Source organism: Empidonax traillii, unplaced genomic scaffold (genome assembly GCF_003031625.1).
Source record: "Empidonax traillii isolate 1590-97213 ecotype Southwest subspecies unplaced genomic scaffold, ASM303162v1 scaffold15:size5535645, whole genome shotgun sequence".
Lineage (NCBI taxonomy): Eukaryota > Metazoa > Chordata > Aves > Passeriformes > Tyrannidae > Empidonax > Empidonax traillii.
The window spans coordinates 3,101,995-3,128,930 of NW_020955208.1; the positions used below are offsets into that span (position 1 = coordinate 3,101,995).

Sequence of the window (26,936 nt, forward strand, 5' to 3'; positions counted from 1 at the left end):
TAAGAGCTCAGGCTCAAAAGCTTTTCTCTTGGCTTTTGCTTTCTAGTGAAAATTCCTTGTTGAACTGAACAGGCAAGGAGATGATGAAGTCATTTGTTCAGAGCTATCAGGCTGGACAACATCCCACCTTCCTCACTCTTCTTGCTCCTGGCTCGGGGCAGCCTTAGTCACTTTGACAATGTTTTAAAGGAACACAGATCTCAGTCATCTGAAAATGAAATTCATAGGTGTTTTTCCACAGCAGTGTCATTGTGCCTTTTGTTTCCAAACAGCTGAAAATTAGGCTAACCTTTAAATGTTCCTGCACTGCTTGGCAGTCAAAACAAACATGACAAAAAATATACTCCTTCTAATTTTAGAAGCATCCAAGTCTGACATATGCCAGATTCTGACACATGCCATTTTCCTTAGTTACCAACATGTGGCATCCTGCTGCTCTAGCTTTCACACACCGAGGCTGAGGGATGATGGAATGTGTCTGCTGATGGCAGTAATAGTCTGGTACCCTTAGCAACATTTGGCGAACTGTGAACCTTTGCTTACATCAGGCCAGATCAATACAGCCATTATCAAGGGACATAAACAGAATAAAAAGCTGTCTCTATTGCACAAGTTAACTGCAGCAAGAGGAGAACATCAAGTTCCTGAAGGGCAGACTCGCCAACCGAGCACAGGCAATAATGTTTCCATAGACTACAAGTCATCAGGGAGGATTAAATCTAGGCCTGCTGAGATTTAATTCTACAGTGAGTACCCTTTTTGGGAGGAGTCATAAACCACCACAAATTCCCTAGCAGAAGACCAATACTGAGATGAAGGCAGTTTATTTTCAAAAAATATGAAACAATAGATTAGCTGGACTCAGAACAGAAATAGATTTTTCTTGATGTACATCTAAGTAAACAGCCTTCAAATAGCACTCCACTGATGGGGTCTTTTCCAGAGGTGACTGCATTTCAGTAGGGCATAAACTGGTTCCTAACTTGCATTTAAACTTGGGAACTCAAGATGTGATGAGACAGGACAGGATACTATTTCAGAAGGTGCTATTAAAATCCAAACCTACATGCAAGATATTCTACTGTTAAAAACTGATCTTTCAGGGGACAGTCCATAAATAAAAACATGGAAAGCAACAACCTATTCAACCTATTGCCTTTGCAAAGGGATGGGACTAGATGGTCTCCAGAGTTCCCTTCCAAACCTAACAATTCTATGATTCTGTAAACAGGACACAAACACCGTGATGAAGGAGGGAACAAAGCTGCACTGGTTTGACAAACTTTGCACGCAAATTATTTTGCAGAGCTCCCTTTTCAGCAATATCAAGAATTGTTGATTCCTCCTCCCTGCTGCATATACCCCACAGTGTGTGTTCATCTTAACTTAGATTTTGCTGTTTATGCTCAGGCAACTCTGTTTCTCCCAGGTGTAATTTATGCGGACCAACGATTATCAGTCCCATAGTGTGATCCTTCCTCCTATTCTTACCATGTTTTGAGAAATAGTGAAATAATTATCATCATTGTCTCTAAAGGAGTCACCCTGGAACACGAGCAAACCCCGCAGAAATGAAGGAGGCAGCTCACATGTCAGAGTGCCCCTGGCTTTCAGCTCACTCGGGCAGATTTATCACATAAAGTATGGTCAGATTCTGCAGCTCAGGCCTTCCAAATGACCCAGCTCAGTAACCTTGCTCTACACTGCAGTTTCCTATATGTCAGTTCCCAGAAGGTAGATATACTGAAGAGGAAAAAAAAAAATCATTTTTTGAAGAAGAAAAAAAAAAGAATTCATTTGAAGAAAACCACCTTACCAGTGCAGGGATGGAGTTTTGAAGATATTCGGTGAAAGATTTGATATTCCAGATGCTCTTGTGAGATAAACCTTCTAAGCTCTTTTAGATCAGTCATTTTCTCTAACAGCTAAGCCACCAGAAGTTGGGCAAGCTCAGACTTTGATGCCCATTTAGGAAAACCATGATGGATGATATTTAGTACTTTGTAAGTCAGACTAGATTATCACGGTGATTCCTGTCTGCTTTTAAAAACCTATTGATCCACTGGTGTCAGCACTGCAGAAGACAGCAAGTAGAAGCTTTCAAAATACTTTTAAGAAGGGGACTACTGCTAACTTTTGATGCGGTAAAATTCCAACATCGTGATGAATCTCCTGACAAGAAGAAAATTAAACTTCTGCTAATTAATACATTCATTTTAATTGGATTTTTCACTAGGCATAGAGTAACCAGATTCTGAAAAGATGACTGAATGCATCCACACAGGAAACATCGATCCATCGTGTTAACTCCGACTTGAAAGATTTAAGCTACTAATACAGTTCTCTTGTCTGAGGAGCCTTTCCAGCAGTTTTGCATATAGTGGTCCTCTGGGCTTGGGAGAGTTTCTAAGCATATACTAGGGAAGGTTGTCAGCAGAAAAGCTTTAACAAGAATGGGAATTAAGTCTTGTTCCAGTGCAGCTTGAGCAACACTATGAATAGGTCACATACATCATGAAAACCAGCCATGAAATATAAGAACTTGCAGCCATCCAGAGACTGATTAATGATTCAAATAAGCAATCTCTTTGCATAATTGCACTTAGGGAACATTATAGACACAGACCCCATTCAACAGCTTAAACTGGGCTCTAGATCAAGAAAACATATGCAAAACTGCAGGGTTGCTGCCTGCAAAAGCCAGCTAGCAATGCTACCAGCATTAAGCTATTTTTGATGCCTATGAATCTAAAAGTGCAGTTTTTCAGGTTTAAGAAAAATAACAACTCTGGAAGCAGCTCTGCTTCATTATAATCCTCAAAGGATGAGTTTGCAGAAGGCAAAGATCCTGGCAACCTGAAATCATAAAGGATATCTATTATACTTCTCAAAAGAGCAACAGTATTATTCGTTCAGCTCTAGCCATCCACTCTGCAACTAAAGCCTATCTGCCTAAAATATCCCCATTGGATCCATTAGTTTCCTTTCCTTTAAGCTGTCAGGCAGCCACTGTATTCTTCTCACAGGATTCCTGTTCTCCAGCCCAGGCTCTGGATGGCACAGTAAACAAACCAGGCACAAAATGAAAATAAGCAGTGGAGAATCCTATCAACAGGATTATTTGGGATTACTGCTTTGGAATGACACATGCCAAGAAATCAAGGGACCTATCCTATACCTCTGTGTATTGTCACAAAGAGACTATAATGGCCTTCACTGAGGATAATGATCTTTTATCTAAGGAAATCATATAATCTGTAGGCTTTTCCCACTCAAAATACAGTTTCATATATATATATATATATTTTTTTTTTTCAGTTTACTGATGCGTTATGGCACTGAACAGTAACTCCAACAAGGTTCAGGTAGCCCCAAACATCAGAATAACAGGAATGCAGAGGTAGAGGAATGCAGGATAGAACAGAGCTCTCTTTTAGGCAGGACAAACTACTATTGTTTAGTCTGATAGTGCCAATCCAGCCATCATGCAGCCACCCCTTCTACTTTATTCTGGGAACAGTACAAGAGACTGTCAGAGAGCAGTAGCAGTGGGTGTATTTGTCATGGATGATCTCCTCAAAGAGCAGCCACCCAGAGGTCCTTGGATGTGGGTAGCACAGGGAAGCAATTTTGTTTGAGGAAACAATGCAAGCAAAAGCTCACATTTGTCAAAAATAAGCACAAAAAGCTCATGTCATCCAGTGACAACTTGGATTCTTAACTTCTCTAAAATCATTTGGTCAGAAACTTTGCCAAAGCTTTTCAGAAATTCAAAATATGCAATAGGCAGTGGATTGCCTTGATCTTCACGCCTGTCAATTCATCCAGAAAAGGCTAGCAGATGTACGAGGAATAAATTCCTCTCCCAAAATGAAAACTACCATTAAGCCACTGTTATCCATGTTATCTGACTTGTCCCCTACAAAGAGCAGCACTAATTTGGGAATTCCCTTTAGGCTCCTCACTGTGAACACCAAAGCAAATAACTCATTTAGCTTTTCTGCAAAGACCTTATTTTCCTTGAGCACTTCTTTTACATCTTGATCATCTATCAACCTTATAGACCTTCAGGCAGGTTTCTTGCCTCTGATGTGTTTGAAAAAGTTTTTGTTATTAGTTTTTATGCCTTTAGCAAGTTATTCTTCAAAATTGTTTTTTGTCCTCTATTATTATGGGTTTGCATTTAACTTGCCAGAGTGTACTGGGGTTTTTTTCCTTAGTTCATTTGGGCGAGACTTCAAAGGGTGTCCTTTAATGCTAATGACCTTCTTCAGTCTAATAATCCCCTTTGCTAACTTCTCATGCAACCTTTTATGAAGTTGTGGAGTTTTTCAAATAGGGGTAATACACTTACTCTCCAATGGTAAAGCTGCAAAAATGCATTCCTACAATGGTGATTTTATATAGCTGCCATGTCACCCCAAAGTGTTATTTTGTTCTGTTTTGCCCTTTTAGCTACTGCTTTTAGTTTTCTATTTTATGTTGGTCCCCTTTCAGAAGTATGTGCCAATCTAAGGTCTTTTTGGCTTTTGTACTCCACCAGGAATGATGAATTTGAGCATGTTTATATTTATTATTACCCAATGTTTCTTTGACAGGTACATCTTCAATCAAGACTTAATCCTTGCTCAGGGATAAATAAAAAAAAAAATTGCTCTTCTCTTTCAGGCTCTCTGATTTCTTGCTTCAAGAAGATGTCATTTTTAAAGGGTATAAATGCAGCTTCTACATCAACTTTAATCGTGACACTTAATCAGGCTCTGCCATTACTTTCTTTGAGTCCTCATTGCTTCTTTGGTAATTCTGAGCATGATACTATAAAGTTGCTTAGTGCTATCCCCTTTTGGCATGAAATTTTAATGCACAGGGACTGTGAGATTGTTCAGTACTTGTTGATACAATTCCACTCCCTGCCTTTTTTTTCCCTTTTGTTTTCCCTTTTTTGCTTCTGAGCTTTCTTTTAACTATAATGTCACTACTCCCCTGGCTTGGTTTCCTCTGCTATTCGTGTATAATTTTACACTGCTATTCCAGTGCTCCCTGATTGAGATGCTATTATGTCAAATATCCTCATTTAAAATCAGCATTTCACTTTACCCATCTTCACTGCATACACTGGGCTAATTGTCCACTGGCTCTATTACTGCTATCTTGTACCAGTAGAATAGCATGAACAGACATAGTTAGGTCAAACACTTGGCCAGCTGTCTGTAAATCATTTTTGAATACTAAGAGCTCTTTTGTATTAAATAAAAAAGCCCTGGCAGTGACTTTGCCCCTGTGTCTTAAAAGGCAAATGCAATCCCAGGTGGAAAATTGAGCTACATGAACAAAGGGCATGATCCCAATGCCTTTTGAAGTAGGAAAAATAAAAATGGCTCAGCTCATTCCAGGCATTTCCACTTGCATCCTGTGAGAAGTCCCTTCTCTAAGAAGCCCTGGCAAGAGCCAGCTGGAATTGCCTGCTGCATCGTGCCAGAGCTCATTCTCCTCAGTGCTCATCAGTTCAAATGCAACCACTGACTGAAGCAGACTTGGCAGTGACCTTGACTCTGACCCATTTTATAGAAGCACTTGGGGAGGGAGCAGAAGCAAAGGGGGAGTTTTTCATAAGTGGTTAAAAAAAAAATAAATCTCAAACTCTGTTTCTCACTGAAAAACTGAGAAGAGGAGGAGAAACATGAAACTGGAATTACTGAGGAGGAGCTTAATCATGTCTCCCAGATTCAAGGAAACTCTCACAGCAGCACTGAACCATGTCAGCCACTCCCCTGATTAATGCTATTTACAATTTAAAACCACCACAAGAACAACAACAAACCCTGTCTGGCCAATGCAGATATTAAGAAGGATTTGCTAACATCACATCTGTAAGAACTATAGAATGTAGAAGCAGGAAGAAGATGCAAGAGTAGGAAAAGAATCCACACTAAACCCCTCTTGTACACTCAGTCTAAGAAAAAAAAGTGAGTATTACATAAAGGGAATACTTTCCTCCATTGGCAAGGGGTAAATTCTTTAAAGAGATGGCTCTGATTCATCAGCAGGGTGCTGGCAGATGCCCCTAGAAAAATAAAGAACATTGCTGTACATCTTCAAAAAACTATATTAGGAGACACTATCTCCTCAGAGGGATATTTGAGTTGTGTTCAGCCCCCTAGGCACATCCCAGGAAAATACAACCATGTTTTGATGGTAGAGAGGATACTAAAGCTTTGATGGATAATATTTTGATCCAAGGTAAAAGAGAGGAGTTTGACTAAAGGCCCTAAAGAGCTGTGGAAAGAGACTGAGATGCTGAGCTAAAACTAAGAAAGCAACAACAGGAGTTCCATGTAATAGCAATAAAACACCTGGAAGAAAAGATAAGGTGTACAGCAGAACACTGCAAAGTGGAGGTCATAACTAACATGCCTGCCCCAAACAAAAAACAGCAGTACAAAGATTTCTCAGAATGGCAAACTATTGGAAAAAAAAACAAAAACAAACGTGTGCCTGATTTAGATGTTTAGAGCAGCAATGGTCACATTACTGCACACAGACACCCCAAGTCACAGGATGCAAATATTAATACAGCATGTGAGAATATCAAAGAGTTAACTTTAGGAACATTGAAGAGTTTCTACTTCTCTGGAAATATGATAGTAAACCACACTAATCTGTCTACAGTGTTTCATGGAGATGTCTGAGTATCACAGAGAACAGCAGCTTAGAAGGGTCAGGTACAAATGAAAACGGGCCAACATTGTGTTGAAACAAAGGAAATTTTAGTCTCTGGGATTAAAACATTTCGTTCTTCTTTGGGTTATTAATTTTACCTGAAACTGTTCCTATTCTAGATAAAAACATTACCAAATGGGGATAGCAAAAAAACCCCATCAACTGTGTCAGAGATTACAACTATGCTGATATAATCAGCACGTTGAGTACAAACAGAGAGAAATTTGGTAGCTGTAAAAACATTTCCTGGAGAGTCAGGAGTATCTGACAAAAGTACATCATCCAGAGCTAGACTATGAGCATGTCAGTGTGATCAAAACAAAACAAAATCAGTCAAAAAGCCTATCTAGTTTAGATGAAATATGGTTTATAGTTCCCCAATTACAAATTTTGCTTAGCAAAAAACAAGGATATTAGCAGAGGGTGGCCTCAACAACCCGTCCTTTCCTTGACTATCACTTTAACAAGGAGATCACAGTTCCAAGTACAACTTCATCTAATGGTGTCAATGATTCCTAAAACATTACTAGAGAAATTATATATTCACTTTTATATATACACTTACGTATATAAAGATTTACTCAGAGAAATTATATATTCACTTTTATATATACATTTATATATATGACGATTTACCAAGAGAAATTATATATTCACTTTTATATATACATTGATATATATATATATGAATATTTACATGTTGAAAACTAATCAAAGAGAAGGGACAAAATTCATAGATTAATTGGAGATGAGAAGGAAATCTGTAGAGGTTATTGAGTGTATTCAATTGCCTCTACAGGGAATTAACTCTATCTAAACTTTTTTCCAATAAATACCTTTCATAAAACCCTCCAGTGGCAAAGATTCAGCATCTCCTGCAAATCATCTATTCTAGTGCAAAACCAGCTCTGCTACTAGCAGGTTTCTTATAATACAGTTTGTATTAAAAGGCCTGTGAGAAGGTTGCTAAGGTCAGAAGCTGCTTTGCCTAGCATAAAACCAGAACATAGCAGCAGATCATGAGAGAACATTTACTCCAGAACAAACTGGAAGAATTGTTAAAATACATGAAAGAAACTGAGGAGTTCTGAACTGCTACCCTCACAAGACTGCTTATCAGAAAAGGCCATAGCTCACAAACTGATCATGCACACCATGCTTGCTTCTGTCAGCAGATACCCAATATATCCACATTTAACAATGGAAAGAGTTTAAGGGGAATACTTTTAAGCAGCCTATATGAGGTATAACATAATCTAGAGCATTAGTAACACCTATTATGCTAGTCCAACAGGAAGGTGTGAAATAAAGTAAAAATCCTAAGCACAAGCTGAAGAATCAGACAGTGATGGGTACATTACTCTACTTAATTAAATTAGTGATGAAAGGTTATCCTTACTACTGTTTCCTTCAGCAGAGAACTGAAATAAGAATGATATTTGCAAACTATGAAAAAGTTACACTTCAGTCAATAGGGACTTGCAAGATAGAAATGGTACAGGACAATGTCAACAAAGCAGCACAAGCATGAACATTACCATAGAAAGTAGCCACAGGGCTATCAGAGCTGAACACATACTGCATCAGCAGAGGTAATCTCTCTTCTAATTTCAGGAGGAGAGAAATAGGAGGCAGCATGTTGGCCATTTTGCCTGAGAAGAACTCAGAATAACATATACTACATTACACTGAGGATTATTGGCAAAAGATGATGTCTCATGATAGCTGTTTTGATGTCAGAGTGAAAACCATCAGGTGGAAATGACAATGCAGAATATCTAAGGGACTATGTGAGCATCACTCTCTAGTAGGTTGTTAAAATTCAGTATTGAGTTAAAAATGATTATTCATTACTATTGTGTTGTTCAGCTGGGGAAGGAAGTCCAAGAGCTCTGCTAACAAGCAAAATGGAGCCAGGTCTGTTATGCTACAGATCTCATTACCCTTTGTTAATCTGTTATGTCTCCTTCTACCAGATGAAGCAGACCTCAGCTGATCTGTTTGGCTCTGAGTGATTTCTGAGCAATACCAAACCCCAATCAACAGTCTTTCCAAACATTTATTAACATCCAAACTGGCTTCAGCTAGAATGAGAATCAGCTTATAATTTTTCCAGTGAAATATATTCCATTTTGTGGCTCCAGTTTATAACAGAAGCAGGGGAGATGATGATGAGGGAACAGAAGAATTTTTGAAAAGAAAACAATTGCTTCCAGTCATTCAAATGTTATATTGGATAATACTACTTGTGGGCTTATAGCATTAGGAGCCTAAGTGTACAATTTTGATGTGAAACCCTTGCAAAAATTGTTGTTATACTTTACTTGTCAACTACCCAGTATCACATTGATGATAATACTAACAATATCATTTCAGGAGATGAGTGGAAGTAGAGCCTCTAAGATTGACACATTTGCAGGAATGACAAAAATAAAATTTATGACACTCTCCAGCAAATCACACACACCTTGGAGACCAGCTGCATTTTTCTAAATGTGGAGTTGTCTGGTAAAGAATGTGGCACTGCCCAAGGCAGAGAAGATGGGAGGTCACTAAAGCAACTCATGTCACTAAAACTGCCATTAGGGATAGCTGCAACCTGCAAAGTACCAGTTACAGCATTCTAAGTCTGTATTTTGTGACCTAGTTTTCCATAAAAGCAGAATGCTTCCCTCAAAATACGGCACTGCCTGTGCAACCAGGGATACTAGAAAGACAAAGATCCTGATTTCCAACTCTGCAAAAGTTCAGGATAACGAAGAAAGGAGGGGGTTGTTGGATGTGCTACATGTGGATCACTCCCACACCACCACATTTTGAACATGACTCCTGCACAGTCCTCTTCTGGATAGTTCACTTTAGATGCTGCTACTGAAGGGCTAGAATAGAAGTAGGTTGAACTATAGCATTGACAGTAAGTAGCCTAAAAAGTTCTGAAACACAGAGGGGCAGCGACTGAGGGCATTAAGAGCGGAATTGCATCTTTGAAAGAATTGGGAAGTGGCCCAGAGGGGTAAGAACACGTGCAAACTTGTGACAGGGATGAGCTCAGTACCAGAATGCGAGAAAGAGAAGGTCTATGAGTTGGCTCTAGTCTGAGAAAGTTGGCTGGATTCTCCCTATGAAGAGGAGCAGTCATCTGCTGAAGAATCCAGAGTTACACTGACTAACCAGACAAATGTCAGTTCCCCTGTGCTCTTACTGCTTGCCCACTCAAGCCTACCTGGATTGAAAGCAAGGCCTCCCGAGAGACAGGAAGATTGGAAACATATACTTTCGTTCAAGTTCCAAGTCTACATGTGGGATATAAAAAAAACCTTCTCAAAAACATAAACGGTGTCATTCACCCTTGAATAACACCCCTGATGCCTGCAGTATTATGTTTACTCATCCTTTCTTATTACTAACCCTGCTCTCAGCAGATACCCCCAAAGCCCACAGGCTCTTTCCCTCCCTCACGCCTGTCCACAGCAGCAGCAGATTGCCATCCTCTATCAGCTAATTCATCAGTCCTGGTGGCAGATGTCCGTGTGGTGGACCTAAAGGTTCCAGCCCAGCAGATGACTCAGAGTTTAGCATGCTGGGCTTCATTTCAGCTGTGTGTTTTGCTTTGAATCAATGAAAACTTCCACCCAGAATAGTATTAAAAGTATGCAAAGGCTGCAACATCAAGCACTCCAAAGTCAGGAATGGATACAGAGAAGTTACTTAAGCAGAAATAATTTAAATTTTAGTATATGTGTGCATGACAAAGGAGATGATAATTAAAAAGCACATCCCAGGTGAGTGATTTTTTTGTTTTCTTTTTGGTCATCATTTTGTTTTCTCTATCTCAGTCAGGTCACAAGGTGAATAGCATCTAGCAAAGGAATCATTTGCATGTAGGACTCCAGCTCCAATGACAACAGGAGGTGGAAAACAGGGAGAATAGAAGAAAGATGGAAGAAAGAAGACAAACTTCAGTGTTGTAGTGAGAGTTTCAGGGAGCACTGAATCTCATTTCTGCATTTTCATTTGGGGGGGGCAAATTACTTGAAACAGATTAATTCCAAGGAATCAGTAGCTATCTGTTCCTTTTCTTCTACGTCCTAAGAACTCCAGATGACAGAAACAGTCTATCCCAATCTTCCTTGCAGAAGGAAGAGGTAGAAACAAGACAATGAATCTATCAATCTTTGCTGAATGACACGAAACAAGTCTGATTCCAGGCATCTTAAATCATCTATCACAAACAAGTAGATACTTCTGATCATAACTGTCTGTTTGTTTCCTATCCACACAAGGATAACACATTTATGTCTCATGGGGGACCCCCCAAAAAAATAATCAACACTCCTAAAATCCTCCCAGGGCACAACAGCGAGCAAAACAAAAGAGTCCATGAGGAGATTTACAATTCTATCCTCAGAGCAAGATCTGAATAGCACACAGTAAATATGGGACAAGGCAGCACAATGAACACTGAAGCTAAACCAAAATGCTGAATAGCTGCTTACCACGTGGAAGTTTTCCATTTGGAGAACTCGGTGAGGCAGGGGTCTAGCTGGGAGGATAACACAAGCCCCTGTGGTTAAAGGCCACATCACAATGCACACACTGGAGGGGAGGGAGCTGGCACTGAACACAATACCTAAGTTCCCTCATTAAATCTGTTTTAAAGAGTGCATTTGCTTGTTGGGATAAGTGCTGGATGGTCAGATGGAACCTGTCTGACAACTAAGCTGCTCTCTCGGTGTCTGAGGCTTCATGTTAACCTAGAGGTAAGGAGCCATCTCTGTTGACCACCCATATCTTGAGCTTGCCAGTACTGACCACTTGATCCCCAGTCCAAAACATTTAAGCACCTGCTTAACCATAAGCACAAAAGGAACATTGTTGAATTCAATCAGATTGTTCATGTGTTTCAACCTAGCTGTGATTATCTGCTTTATTGGATTCCTTGCCTAGGATATAGACATTCATACTCCAAACAGCTCTCTGTGTGAAGTGTGTTATCAGGCCCAAGCAGAAATTTTTGGATCCACAGTTCAGATGCTGGAATGGCTCATATGATTATGCTTTAACATACTTAAAAGTTAGCTGAGTTGGTTTAAACAATACATTCGTGTTCAGGGCTAATTCTGCTAACCTGGTCCAGCACAGACAGGGGAAACATCAACATATATCATCCCATGGAAAGGTGAGAACACATCGCTCTCTAGATGGGCAGGGAAAGGTGCTGAAGAACAGAAACATCTCCAGCCAACAGCACGTGATCTAGAAGAGTAAGTCTGTCACTTCAGTGTCATCTGCAAGACTGACACCAATAGAAAGGGCTGAGAATATCCCCTCACTTCACGTATGCCAGCACAATGATCATCAGGGTGGTTGTGCCAAAATCAGTGATGTGGAGATCAAAAGCTTCCTATTGTTCTCTCATTTTTTTAACCCATCCACTCCTTCCTAAGGATGATAGGGTCATTATGGAATTCAAAACACTTTAAAAATAAAATAAGCACACTTTGTAAAAGCCAGAAGAACAGTGAACCACAGGTGCTTTGGTTTATTTTTATACAGTAACTACACTCAGCCTTGGAACACTCAGTGCTGGAATCACTGTAGCTGTGTGTGTGTGCCTCATACCCACTTCACTTATTTCTGAGCCAGTCATCCTCCCTGCTCCAGAATGAACTTTTTTTTCAAAGGAAGCAGCTTATCTTCCATACTGCAGAGCAGAAGAAAAATCCTCCTATACAGCAATATTTAAAACCTGGTTTAATGGTCTTATGGCAGCTAATTTTCCTTAAGTGATTTAAGGGAATGAATACATCTAAAAGTCCTGCACTGAGCTGTTCTGCATTGGCAACATGAAGCCAAACTTCCCCTACTTTAAACAGTCCAGTCTTCTGTGGGCAGCCCCTCATGGCAGATCTTGTCTGGAATGGGAGGGAAGAAGGTTATTTTTTTTATTACATTATTTTTCAGGGAACTGGACCTTGCATTTTATTTCATTTCATTTTCCAGAATATGGGAACACCTCAGGTGAGGAGAAGGTGGCAGGACAGATATGTTCAAATGCATAATCCCTGATCTGATGCAGTCTGACACCAGCCCTCCTGCAACTGGTCCCCTCTGCATGCAGCCAACCATCTATCACGTATTACTCATCTGAAAAGAACATTGTACACCTGAAACGTACTTAACATTTTCAGCTACCTGAAAGGATTCAAAGCAGGTTTTATTCTGGCACTGTCAGAACTCAATAAAAACAGTCACTGCTAAAGCAGGATGGTGCATGCACAGTCCCATGCCCTCTCACTGAGGCAGCTGGCATTTTTCCCCCTTTTGTCCCAGCACTTTGGATATGGTCTTTCCACACAAATATTACTGGTATCAGAGGGACTAAGAACCTGGTATTGCCTGAAAATAACAGTAATCCCATATACTGCATTGTACTGCTGAGCATCCCTGAAACTGTCAGAAAGGCTGGTGTTGACTAAGGGATGATAAAACCAGAAAAGGAGGTTTTTTGGTGGGTAGCTAATTCACTGAGAAATGGAATTCCGAAGAGCAACCTGAACTTTGCTGGTCCTTCAATCCAAAAAATATAATTTCTAAATAGTATTTAAAAAAAATTAAATAACCCTGAAAATGAAATGTTACACTTTTGTTTGAAAGGCTCCTTTTTCTTTTCCTCAAAAGGAAACGAACTGGAACTGGTTCATCTCAAGTTGATCACTGGACAGGGGTGGGAGACAGAGAGATTGAGAAAAAAAAAAGATTTCCATTTCAGACCAATTCTGACCAAGCATTTCTTTTGATTTTTCATTTTACCCACCACAGCAAATTAATTCATTCTTCACACATAGGGCAGCTGGAAACTACCAGAATTTTCAAAGCTGCCCTAGAAGGGGATGAAGCTGAAAACAATTTTCCCCTGCCTCCAAGAATAGCTTTATTTTACTGACAGTGACTTTTAATAGTGCCAGGATTTGTTGTCTTACTGGCTACAAGCATTTCCCTACACCCAAAGTTCTTGTAGTATTTAAGCATCTCTTTATTTTTGAAAGAGAGCTTTCTTCTCAAAGCAGTCTCTGTGCTCTCTCCATCTTCTTAGAAGGCAAACTGTCTTGCTATTTGGGGTAGAAAGGAAGGACCAGGCTGGCTCTAAAGCTCCTTTCTGTGCCTTCCATCATAATCATCATCAGTCTGATACAGCTTTGGAGCCTCGGTCAGAGGCACAATGCTAAGTGCTGCAGGAACTGACTAGAAACACAAATTCTCTGCCAAACAATTAGCAGTCTAAGAAAATATTTTTCATGCAATTGGATTCCACTCTATATGTAAGGATCTTATCTGTTAACCTATCTTCCTTGTACCTAAACCCTCTTCTGTACAGGTATTACTACCAGCTGGAAGATAAAAAGTCCAATTAAGATGTATTGGGAAAACCAGGAGTTAAATTAAAGGTCTTATCCTATACATGATGTAGCCAGGGGTAAGAATCCTCTTTCTTTATTAGCAAGGCAAACCAGGTCCATTTTCACAGTAACAAAAAGGAAAAAAAGAAAGAAAAATAAAAGGAAAAATTAGCAAAGCTTCAGGGAATTAAAGATCCAAATTCCCTCTCTGTACTGGGAAGCAAAAAGAAAGGACAAACACCAGGAATTCTACAAGGAAAAAAATCATAATCTGTAAAATCTTCTCTTATTTTTTGATAGTGATTTTTTTCCTACCCATCTCCATTTTTTTTTCCAGCAGTTTTTCTTAGGTGCCACGTTCAATAATCCTTCTGCGCTTTGATGTCAAACATTCAATAGCTGTCTGCCTCCCTCCCACTCCTCTTCTCCATATTCTCCGCAATCCATCTCCTCTGATTAGCTAAGATTTCACCTTCAAGAACACCTCTGCTTCTCCTATTGAGCATGACTGTGTGCGTGTGTGTTTATATAATATTTGCAAATATTCTCCCCCTCCTGCCCTGCATGTTACACAGCAACCCCTGCCAGAGCTCCGGATTAAGCATCAATGCCATTCCATAATTCAATTTGGGGGGCCTGCTGTTTGGAATCCGGCTCAGAGCACGAGAGCAGCTCGATTGAATTTAGGCCCTGCTTTCAGAATTATTTCATATTTAATCCGAGCTGAACTTCATTTCACTTGCTCTCTCTGCTTCTGATGCTTCCTGTGACAAAAGACACAAATGTTCCCCGATCTCATGCGGGGGGTGTGTGTGTTTGCTGACTTCTTCTCCCTTATTTTGGTTTACCACTGGATTAAACCACGTCAGAGTTACTGGCATCTCACACAACCCTGCAGCGAGAAAGAGTCGGTACCTCAGCAAGTGGTTGTTCTGGTATCCCCTTTCCCCACTCACCGGATTGTTGTACATGTCGATGATGAGCTGTTTCACTCCGTGCAGTGTGGGATGAGCCCAGGGAGATGGATTTGCCCAGTGCCGGTTTAAATCAAACCCCATCAGGGAGCACCTGCACACACACAGAAACAAACACACACAAATGACATGTATGGGCTGCAGCCTCTTCTGGGTTCTGCTGCAGAATTAGGGCTATATTCTGCATCTGACGTGTGTAAAAATTTTCTTCAGATGGGAAAAACAAAGCAAATACTCTCCTGAGGAAAGACTGCAGCAATGGCCACTTTTAGAAATATTGTGACCAGCAGAATATTCCTGAAACACCTTTGGTAATTCATCCTTCTTCCCCTCCATACCACCTGTGCTCACTCTATCCTTTGCCTTTTTCCAGCTTGGCAGGCTGGCTCTGGAACAGTCTGCCTGACCTTTGAAGTTCCCTTCTCTTCCATGCTCGGGCTGAGGGTCTGCAGCCACGAGGGTGATTCATACTCTGCACCAGCGGACCTTTAGTTTGCCCTCAGTCAGGCTTTGACTCAGCAAAGCTGTAAAGAGCACTGTAATCAATGGCCATTAAGTATGTGCTTAAGGGTTTTAAAGCATGAATGTCATTGTTCCACTAACCCAGGGCCTCAGTCTCTCCCCCTCCTGCAATTGCCTACACAAAAGTTAGCCAACCAAGACACCAAGTTAAAATGCTTATTGGCCATCAAATCCTGTAGGCGTTGAAGCATGTATGCCACCTTGGCTTCTCCTTCTTGCCCTAACTCACATATCCCTCTCAGTACATTTGGTTCTGCTGCTCCCAGTCCTATGGATGAAATAGTATCCCATTCTTTGTGAAGTCCCACTGAAACTCAAGGGGCTGTCATTAGAGTGAACACGGGAGAAATTAAAAAGCTGGAAGTGGCACAAGTAGGAGGAGGGGAAATCATGCCCCTTGCCTACTGCAGAGATCACCGAGACAGTCTGTGGTCACTGATAAACGCAGGAAGAGATGTCTCTGTCATCTCAAGCTGGGCTTGGGATCAGTGGACCCTGGGTAGATCTTACTCAGGCATTCTGTGAAAGACCACACAAATAATAAAAGCCCAGGTAGAGATGCAGCTTCCTCTATAGTTAAATAAACAAATAAACAAAGAAAAAAATAACGTCGCTCTAAGCCTTAAAGCTTCTTGAGAAAAGAAGAGCTTTCATTGATCCCCGGTCTATTACAAGAATGTCTTTTCAGCCTTAATCTTTTAAACACACCTATGCAAACAATAGAAATTTACTCCTGTAGTGCTATCCTTTGACAAAAAATTCTAAGGATCTGATGGCCAAACCCAATAGGTTTTAACTGACAAAAAAGAAAGGAATATAAAAACTAAGAGCAGAGATGTGAAATGCTAAGAAAAGTGAGAGGATGAAACCAGAGGTTGAAATTAATTTCCAAAACTGATGAATAAATATTTTCCCATGAAGCAAAAGATACAAAAGTTAATGGGACATTCTTTTGTATAAATTCCTACGAGGACCCAAGGAAGCAGGAGCTGCTGAGCTGCCTGGGCTGGGCTTAGACAACCCAACCATGAGGCTGCCTGGGAGCTCTGCAACTACCAGCTCTGCAGCTCCATCACTGCTGTCTTTGATGACTTGCTGTCATGGAGAAATCACCTCCTTGTCTCAGTGGCCACTTCTTTGCTTGTATAGAACTCAGATGGATTTCTTTTCTGGACACTGCAAAAGCTAGAATTCCACAGACAACTCTCTAAGTTGTCTCCATCCCACTCCAAAGTAAACCATATTGGATCAGATTGCTCTCTCTCTTCTATTTGTCTTCATGTAAACTCTCTCCACTCAGTTCTACTAAATCCTATCTTCTGTTGAACTCATAGACATTAATAAAAAAATCATAAGTACTTCCAGAGATGTTGGTAGAATTACACTGGGATAAAACTGGTAGAAGAGCAGAATGAGAGAAATAAGTTTTTCATTTAATAAAAGCAGAATCTGTCATGACTCTTTACCATATTTTGGCACAGTTCCCAAGAAAACAACATCCTTACTGTACAAAAACTTTCTTAAGAGCTCAGAATCTGAAATTATATCCTTATATATGGTTAGTGTGTCACATTTACATTTTCTTTTAATAATTTTTAACACTAATAACTCTATAGAAAATGAGTATATCTTGATTCCACTATGTTCATCTCTAAAGCACATTGAATTGGCCAAGCTAAGTGCACCAAAAGCAAATTTTAAATTCACACACGGATCGTCAATATTAAATTTGGGGTTTGGGACCTTTTAGATAACTTTACCTAAGTCATCCCTACAGGGAATAGAAGTAAGCATTATCTAGTTTTTTTAAGTACCTAACTAAGGCATTGAAATTTGCAGTATTTGGACTGAATTGTCATGAATGTCTGGTAAATGATGAATCTCATAAGTTCATTTAAAGCAAAAAGAACAGTTGAAAATAGTTGTTTTTACTTGAGAAGACTTTATAAACAGAAGGAAGCAATGCTTAACAAACAAGTTATTCATTTGGGAAGCTCCTCTGAGCTCTATTTAATAGGAATCCAAATTAATTTCCAAATATCATTTAGCTAGTCTTTGATGTTGTGTATCACATCTTTATCAATGTAACAACAATTAATTAAGTTTCTGATGTAGGCATTACTATTTCTTTCCAGTCTGGAAACAGCGCAAAGTTTTCTCCTCCCTTCCAGTTCTTAAGCCTTTTTTTTTTTCCTCTCCTTTTTGCCTAAAGACAAATTTGTATCTACCACATTCTCTCTTTATTCATCTGCTGCAAACTCATGGTCTCTCTAAGGAAACATCAAGTTGTGTTCCCTGGTACTTCAGATTTGATTATTGACTCTATTACATGTAGAATTGTCTCCCAAAGCTCACGTATATCAGGACACGACCAAAACATACGGCAAGAGTCTCCCACGTGCCTCTTACAGATCCTGCATTCATTATATTCTTTTGCTCCCACATGATGTGATCTCCCTTGTGGCTAATACCTCCAATGCAAGAGCTTGAACAGGATAACTTAAAAATTGCATCTTGCACTGCTTTTTAATTCCTCCTCCCAGTCTTAAACCAGCTCATTTCTAGTACACTGTGCTGCTGCTTCTACTGCTTAACTGTTTGCCTGCTGCTTCAAGCACTGGGTGGGCAAAGTAGAAATATAGATATAGTCTGGAAACAGCAGCTCTACAGTGGGGAACAACTGTGTTCCAATATAATACATAATCTTTCAATATGAGATCAGCTCTCTTACTCAGACTGCAAGTGTTGTCATTGGTTTCAATACACCTCACCTGTCTATATGTGTTTTCTAATTTAGAGAGTGCCTCCAAATCTGGCCTATACAGATTAGATTTATTTTGGGCTGTAAATAAACTGATGTGTTCAGTAAAAAATTTATAAGGGGATAAAAAACCCACTTAAATTATATCAAAGGACTGTTTAAGGATGATCTTGGAAAAGGAGCGTGGAAAACAGAAAATCAGGAAACAGAGACTCTAAGAGATGCAAGGAAAGACAAAGGCAGCTTCAAAATTGGTGAGCGCTGGAGAAGGTTTTCCAGAGCAAGGGCATTGGAGAATATCCCATTCCGTGAGGCTTAATGACCATGCCCATTCATGCTCTTAAAAATGTAGCAGGTCACACTGCCATGGAGCCCAAAAAGTGCTGGCACAGACTCTCACATAGTCAAAAGTAGGGGAGCTATTTATAATGACCGAAGTAGCACCTGATTGTGGCCTTCATTCCTACTGTGAAAACCTGAGTTGTTTCTCACACAGTCATTGCTACCACAAAGAATGACATGCATGCAATTTAAAATATCTGAGCTGATAACAGTTGTTTGAATTTTGGATTATGCTTGCCAGAGTTTGCTAGATATACAGACCACATACGCTATTTCTGCTTTGTGACTGACTGTACATTTAAATCAGGTTCTGTGAATATTCTTGTTGAATTAGAATTTGCGTTTCATGAATGTTTCCCAGCCTTTTTCTAAAATTTCTGCTTTCTGTAAGTAGATAAATTTATTACAGTGTTTATAAATTTACATAAACACAGTGCAAATTCAGTCAAAGCAAATGAGTTTCAAAATTGCAATGGAAACTGAAACATTTTGCAGTATTCATCCCTCCCTACTTGGGAGGCAGCCAGATCTCAAGAGGTTACCAGCTCAACTCAGTAAAACCAAAGATATTCAGACCAGCATCCAGCTTGCTGGGCAGCTCTCTGGACAGAACCCCCTTGCCTCTGGGACTTGACTCATCTCTGCTTTTAAGGATTTCCTATGCAGCTGCTTTAATGACAACACCGTTGTCCCTTTCTTGAACTGAGAGAGATTTTGTACCAAAGCCCATGCTGGGTTTAATTTTTAGGGCTGCTTCCCATTCTTGTAGGGTGTGCCTCTTCTTTCTGGAATCTCCAAGCTATAGAAACCTCCAGGAACTCTGCCTTCCTTTCACTTCAGTCCTCCCTCCCCTGCTCGCTTTTCCAAACCATGTGAGTCTAAGTCTCTTACTAACAGACCCATTTCCACAAGGTGAGATATGGAGAATAATGGAGGAAAGGAGGTAAAGAAATCCTTTTTCACGGCATGTGATTTATTACAAAGAGAGCTCTACACCCTTCCCTTCAGCTTTGTGAGGTTGCGTTGGTTCATTGGATCAGTACCAGGTGAATCTCCAGATAATGCCGAACACAAAGCAGGGAGTTCCAATCCACAAATGGCACTACCAACAGGGTGAGCATTTGAAATTGAAAAGGTAGTGGGGAGGGGGAGAACTCTTTTTTTTTTTTTTTTCTTTTTTCCCTGTCAGGCTCATGGCAATAAGAGCGGAGACAGAGGGTAATTGGTCTCTATTGTTGCAATTCTTCGAAGCAGGAGTTATAGCAGGGAACTGCCATGAGACTGCAGCCTGCAAGAGCACGCAGGAAGAGCAGGTGTGCGGTGTGAGAGACTAAAGACAAGGGCAACACACAGAAGATTTGCTTCTTTTAATAAATATCACTTTAAAACTGATATATTCACGGCATTTTACAAATCAGCTCTACACCTGCCATCAAAGTCAGGTCTTCATTAGTGTGCATTTCATCATTTGGGTGCTTGGGGTTTGTGATTTATGCATTTGCCTATTATTCATTAAAGAGGATTCATTCAAGCCCACATATTCTAAAGCAATTAGGTAGCAAGACATCCTAACACTCCAGCTACAGAGAAACCCCCCTCCCAACAGTCTCTCCTCCTCCCCAGCTTCCCGCATTTTTAATTTAGAGCTCTGGAAACCCTCACAAAGACTATTTAACAGAACCACTGCAGAGTGCTCCTGGCAGAGCCGAGTGGCCGTGCAGAGAGGACCAGCACTAGCTCCCAGAGACCACATGGTGGAGTAGATGTTTGCAGAATGAGCACTGCACGGTGTACTGACATAATTTTAAACCGTACATGACGGTTAAAGATGTGTTTCTCCATTTTCTGTGTAAACAATGTTAAATAAGAATAAACACAAAGGGATATTTTCTCTTTCTGATGAATACATGCATTTCTCAGAGCCAGTAATAGGCGCCACAGACACACGCACCAAGGAAGACACACATCCCCACCTGACAGGGGCACGCTCTGATCTTCAGGATATATCTCAATTCTTGCATTAACTCTCCCCCCCCACCCCAGGTCCTCAGCAATGCCAGAAGGATTCCTGGGCACAAAGCAGCATGCTAGAGATAAAAACTCATCCTGCAGTCAGGAGCCTTCCGCCCTGTGAGTGTGCCTGGGATGTCAGACAGTGAGATCCCATCGCTAGTGCAGCTCACCCCGCAAGCTATCATGGGACTCATCCCCCCTCCACAAATCTTCCTGCAGGGTGCCCAGCCCAACAGTCAGTGTTTCAAGGGACAGGGTTTCCAGCACTGTCCCTGGGAGGCAACCCACAGCTTAGCAAAGCTCTCCCATAGGAAGCCCATGTCTTTCCCCTTGTGTGGATCTCTCTGAACACATGCTCTTCAGGAGCATGTCCCATCTGTCCTGCCCTGGGAAGGTGTTCTCAGACTCCTGCTCCCAGCTGCAGACTGAGTCATACTGCCACATCAATCTTGTGCACTCAGGTGCTTTAACCAACTTACTGAGAACACCTACAGTTCTTCCATTTTAAAGCCTGATTAATTGTTTAGCCTTTTCAAAACCAAACATATCACTGACTTAATGAGATTAACACAGGAGACAGTGGTTTTTTCCAACTTTTGGATTCCCAAAAATTTCCACTGTAGCCACAGGCCACTGAGAAATCTCACGTACATGACCCATAATGCAGTATTATATTACCATTCTTTTCCAATGTAGTCCGAAAGCCACCTGCTCGTGGATCACAAGCTGTAAATCACTGAGAAAGAGAATTTTAACATGTGCTTAATTTACTGGATTCCCACCCTGTCAACAAGCCAAACTCCTCTAGGCCCTCCTGCCCGATCTGCTTGACACTTCCACACAATGCCCTAATTCTGTCTCCTAAAAAAAAAAAAAACGTTTCCCTGCAGACTGGCAACCCTCCTTTAAACTAGTTGTACTTTTTTTTGGTCTACATTGCTGGAGGTGGAGGTTGGGTGAAATTAAGTGGTTCATCATCACCGTCATTCACAGAAAACAGCTAATACACATGTAAGCATTTCTGGGAGAATGGCTCATCTCAAATCATTCTTCTGTTCCCACTTCTGCCCTTCCTCAGACTATGCAAATAATCACATGCAACACACCTCACAATTATTAGTGACTACTCCAGCTGCTGTAGGATGATATTCCCACATATTACAACACATATTTCCCTTACTTCTTGGCATCCAAAGCTGGCAGTCCTACTTAACCTACTCACCTTGAAGCGAGAGGAAAGACATGTCATGCTCCCTGTAGCCCAGCATTATATGAACACTCCCAAAAGGTGGTTCAGCTCTTACTACCAGACTTACACATAGAAAACTGCAGTTAAAGGAGCCAACCTTAATGTCACAGTGATGAGCTCTTAAAAAGTTTGGATATGCCACAGCTGCACAGATACATGCAAGCTTCCTTCAGCCCCGAGCTTGTTGTTAGTGTGACACAGCCTTTGACTAGAGGAACACAGGGTGTTTTTTCCACAGGGCTCTTGCTTTATTCTGTGCACAGGATCAGCACTGTTCGTTAATGAGTGGACTATTCAATATTTTGGCTTTTCCTTATTGTTCAATATGCAACCCTAGGCTCCTGCTTACTGCTTGCTACTCAAAGCCTGCTCCAAGGACAGAGCTATTCAGTTCTTCATGGCTTTTCTAAAGCGCTTAGCACTGCAGGAGACAACTGCTTTATAAATACTGATGGACTAATTTTCCCAACAGCACTGAACAAGAGGGGACCACATTGTCCCCAATTCATAAAAGAGCAATTGGGACAAAAAGTGGCTTAAATAACAGACATCCACTTATTTGGGCCACTGTATCTGACAGGCCAAGGACAGGATTTTTTTTTTTTTTTTAAGAGAATGTGAATTTACATAGTATTTCACATGTCCAGCATTTATTGTACTCTGATTTGAGCTGAAGCTGACTGTACTCAAGGTTTCTCCAAATCTGACACAAAAAGGGCAATGTGAGTGGATAGAACGTTAGAAACATCCAAGTTTATAGAATTAGGAATGCCAGAGATTACTATAAAATGCTAAGACATTACTGGATTGCCTTTACTGTCTTGAATAGAATTAAATGATTACTCTGCTACATTACAGGCAAACCAGACTATTTGCATCCAGAACATTCCTTATGCAAAGGCAGCGATGCCACACACACATCCTCAATAGGTCATGCCAGAACTCAGCCAGAAGTCATCCATCTCCATCACCACAAAAGCCTTTTCCTCTTTGATATCCTGAAGCGAGGGTTTGACTTGATACTAAAACTGTCAAGAAGGTGTGTGCTGTTCTGATGAGATGGCAAACAGAAAAGCAGGACAGGACTGGCAAACTGATGGCTGAATTCTGAGGAGCAAGGCTTAACCACCCAGCAGCAGGGCAGGGGTGCTGACTCCCTTTTATATCTATGTTTGCTAACAGCCTCTGACACACTCAGGCATTTCTCACTCCCATGCACAGCTAGAATAAGAATATTGACTGTACTCCTGCATAGCCTTGCCACATCTGCAAATTTTTCAGCTTGTAAATGACTTTTTTCATAAATAAATATCCCCTTTGGGTTGGTGGGAGAGAATGCTCCTTTTATTGTCCCTGCGCACCCCTGCAAGCAGCCTACCCTGCTTCATCAGATAGCATGGGTAAATTCCATCAAAATTTGGAGTCAGGAATGTGCCCATTAGCCAGGCACTCACATAAGAGTCCCTTTACCACAAATAAGTGAAAATTTTACAGGTGCACGGGAGGTCCTGAACAAAATCCCAAGTTTCATAATACAGGAAAGAGGCAAATGATCCAGTGGTTCACTTGGAGTGACATCATGAGACTGTCAAGACATCCCATGCAATCTAGGGAAAAATTGCAGTGCCTTGGTTGTTCACTTGTGAAAAGAAGTATCAACCCTCCATGCTGTTTTGAGAGGAAATACACAAAGAATAATAAAGTAGGTTCCACAGATGGAGATTAAGTGATTTATGGAACTGCAGAAAGATTGTCTGACAGACCCTGAATTTGTTTGAGGTTCATTTCCAACAAGACTGTACTAACAATTTGCACTTAACAAACAATCCTGAAGTGCCTGTAAAAGCAATAAGATACCCCAGTCCATTTTTTGAGAGACATTCTCTAAGGATTTGAGTGGAGAAGGGGCATTGTGTAGGGTTGTGCTATAATACCAGGGAACATTTCCTCTTGTTCCTTCAACCCCCAAACCCCTGTAACTAAAGATATTTTCCTCTCAAACGTGTCTGTATTCTCACTTTAATTTTCAAGGTCATCTGGCCCATTGAGTGGGTTACATATTGCTGTCTAATTAAAGAGAGAAGATTAACCTTATTCTATTAGATTGCTTTAGTATCTCCATGTGACTACTCTGCCTTAGCAAAGGGACAATGTGGCCAAGTCAGTTAAAAACCAAAAAAAACAAAAAATCACAACTCATACAAAAAACCCCACACCAGAACCTTCAGGTTATTTCATCTTTAGAAAGTCCAGCAGAAACATTTGCAATGATGCAAATGTTCTTCCTATAATTACTGCTATGATAAAACAACAAACATTTCATAGCAGAAATAATACCAGTGTCTTGTTTGTCACATAACATTTCAGGAGATGGCAGGCAAGCTGTAAAGCCCTGATCTGTCTCTGATTGCAATCAACAAAAAGCCCAGATGCTTTCAAAGGGAGTTAAATGAGACTCAGATCTTTCCCAATCACTTGTTAATTTAAGGGGCAGAGTTTCACCATCTGAGCTTCACTGCATGGTGTTGCCTCAGCCCAAACAACACAGAGAATCAGAAACTATTTGACAGCATGGTGGTCTCTGGTCCATTTCCAGTTTCTACCTCAGATCACTTAGGCTTTAAATTTTCCACCAGTCCCATCAGTTAAACACTCTATACTCCCTAGAAGGAAAGCTACCAGGCAAAGATACATTTCTCATCATCCTCCATGACATCTCCTCTTACAGACTCAAAACAACCTGTGAGGGGATCTGGTGCCATCACATGAGATATGGGTCAGTTGTCCGACACGGATCCTTGTCTGATGCAGAACAATGGGAATGTAAAGCACTTAAAATGTAACTTCTATCAATCACTGCAATGCACCAGCAGAATGTGATTTGATACCAAGCCAAGCTGAAACTACACATTTTGATTCCAGAGCACTGAAACATCTCATTGCCATGAATAATGGTACAATGATAGATTAGTTTGAGAATCCTGATGAGAATGTTAAATCCGAAAAATTTAAACCTTCAGGGATTCAGAGCATTTTCTTGTTTTGTTATTATCCCTCAAAAACAGACACAGATGGGGGTAAAAACTGTCAGAAAAATGTATTGTTATATCTTTTTCTGTGATGTATGGAAGAATGCAATAATAATTGAAGCCATGAAGCAGCTGAAGAAAGAGGTGAAGATGAGACAATGTGCCAAGCTAAACCTTCGGGTAACTTTACCCAGGCAGATCAGGAAAGAGTTCAGGTAGAAGCTGATATAGAACAATTTGGGTTGAAAGAGACCTTAAAGACCATGTATTTCCAACCCCCCTGCAGGGACACCTTCCACTAGACCAGGTTGCTCAAACCTCCATCCAGCCTGGCCTTGAACACTTCCAGGGATGGGGCATCCACAATTTTTAATCTCCATTGAAAAGATTATATAATTAATTACATTTTAATTAGACAACAGAGAATCCACATGGGGGGAAAACCTCCCACATTATGACTTTTTATCCATGGAGATTTTCAAACCTTGCCTGTAAAAAGTCCTAAGTAACCAACGCAACACTGAAGTTAGCCCTGCTTTGAGAATGGACTGAAGACCTCCAGAGGTCTACATGAAACTCTTTTTCTTTATAATTCTGTGGAAGTCTTAGATACAGGGAATGTTTCAATCGCTGTTCATATCTCGGTGGGCACCAGAGAACCCAGCTGTGGGACAACAGACTTCACAGACACACCAAATTACTTACTTTCTGCATATTTGCAGCCTCACACAGTTCGGCACCCCTGAGATGAAATCCTATAGCAAAAATGTACAGTGAGTAAGAACATATATGAATGGGAAGTGGAGGAGCGAGTAGATTTCAATTTCAAGCTTTCATGGCTTAGCATAAACAAACATGAAACAATTCATCCTCAGAATACAGAGGTGGGAGGGGGATATGACAGTGTCCTCTGGGTACACAGGGAGACTGAGAACTAGGGAGCCTGGAGCGAAGAGAACGTTTCAAAAACTGTTTAAAGCCTTAGAAAAGTTTGAAGCAAAAATGAAGCTTGCCCAATTCATTCACTGGGTCTCTTCCTACACTGCTGCCCCCGAGATTGTCAAAAACAAGCCAGCTTGGTCAAATGTTGCTTTCTTCTTAACAAAAATGACCTTTTAAAGTCTCAGTTAAAATTCAAAATGGGTGAATAGATTTTGAAAAAGTAAGAACAGTCTAATAACTTTCTGGAGAAAGCCACAGAAATAGCTTCTAAAGAACTCACGTCGAGCTAAGTCTCTTTATGAGACTGCAAAGTCTCATTTGAATTTTATATTTTTTCCCCTCTTTCATTTTTCATAAATTCATCCTCTGCCCACATTCCTGCTGATATGGGACTAAAACTCAAAATACTCATCTGAGGTGGTGTCCCATTTCTCCACCTATTACTGACAGACAGTGCAGTGATCTTGTAGGGAATGAAGTGATTTGGTTCTGTTACAGATTCTTGTAAACATTCATTTGAGCTGTAAATGGACAAAAGAAGAAAGTTCACCTTCCCAGCTGGTCTGCCAGCTGGGAAGTCCTGGTCTGGACTTTCTGTATCCCATAGCAGTAAAAGCAAGGATTAACTGTCTGGGTTTTAGCACTTGCAGTTGCTCCCGTGATAAGTCTGTTTGGAAGCATTGCTGACAAAACCAGGTAACACTAGTTCAGATGCCATCCCTGAGCCTCTAAAACCACTGCTTCTGGTGTGATGAAGAGCCAGTCCTTGTTTTCCCAACCTATCCCACAATGTAATCGCCCCCATGGCGTTCAGGAACCAATCCCTTCAGCTATACTCTGCCCTGAGAAAAACTTCAATATTTGGCAGGCAAGACAGAAAGCTATTCAAAAGTCCTGTTACTTGGTTTGTCCAAGCTAGGACTGGAATCTGAGTGGTGTGGCTTCCACTGCAGACTGATTTAGTTCTTTGATTTTGGTAGTTAG

The 26,936-nt window shown here is 40.6% G+C and overlaps 1 protein-coding gene across 1 annotated transcript in view; it reads right to left on the reverse strand.

The window, feature by feature from the left end:
• LOC114062486 (BEN domain-containing protein 5-like) overlaps window positions 1–26,936 on the reverse strand; it is an 892,614-nt gene that overhangs the window by 137,813 nt on the left and 727,865 nt on the right. Inside the window, exon 9 of the mRNA XM_027893962.1 lies at window positions 15,077–15,188. Within this exon, the coding sequence (XP_027749763.1) occupies window positions 15,077–15,188 (112 nt within the window). The remainder of the gene's footprint in view (window positions 1–15,076; window positions 15,189–26,936) is intronic.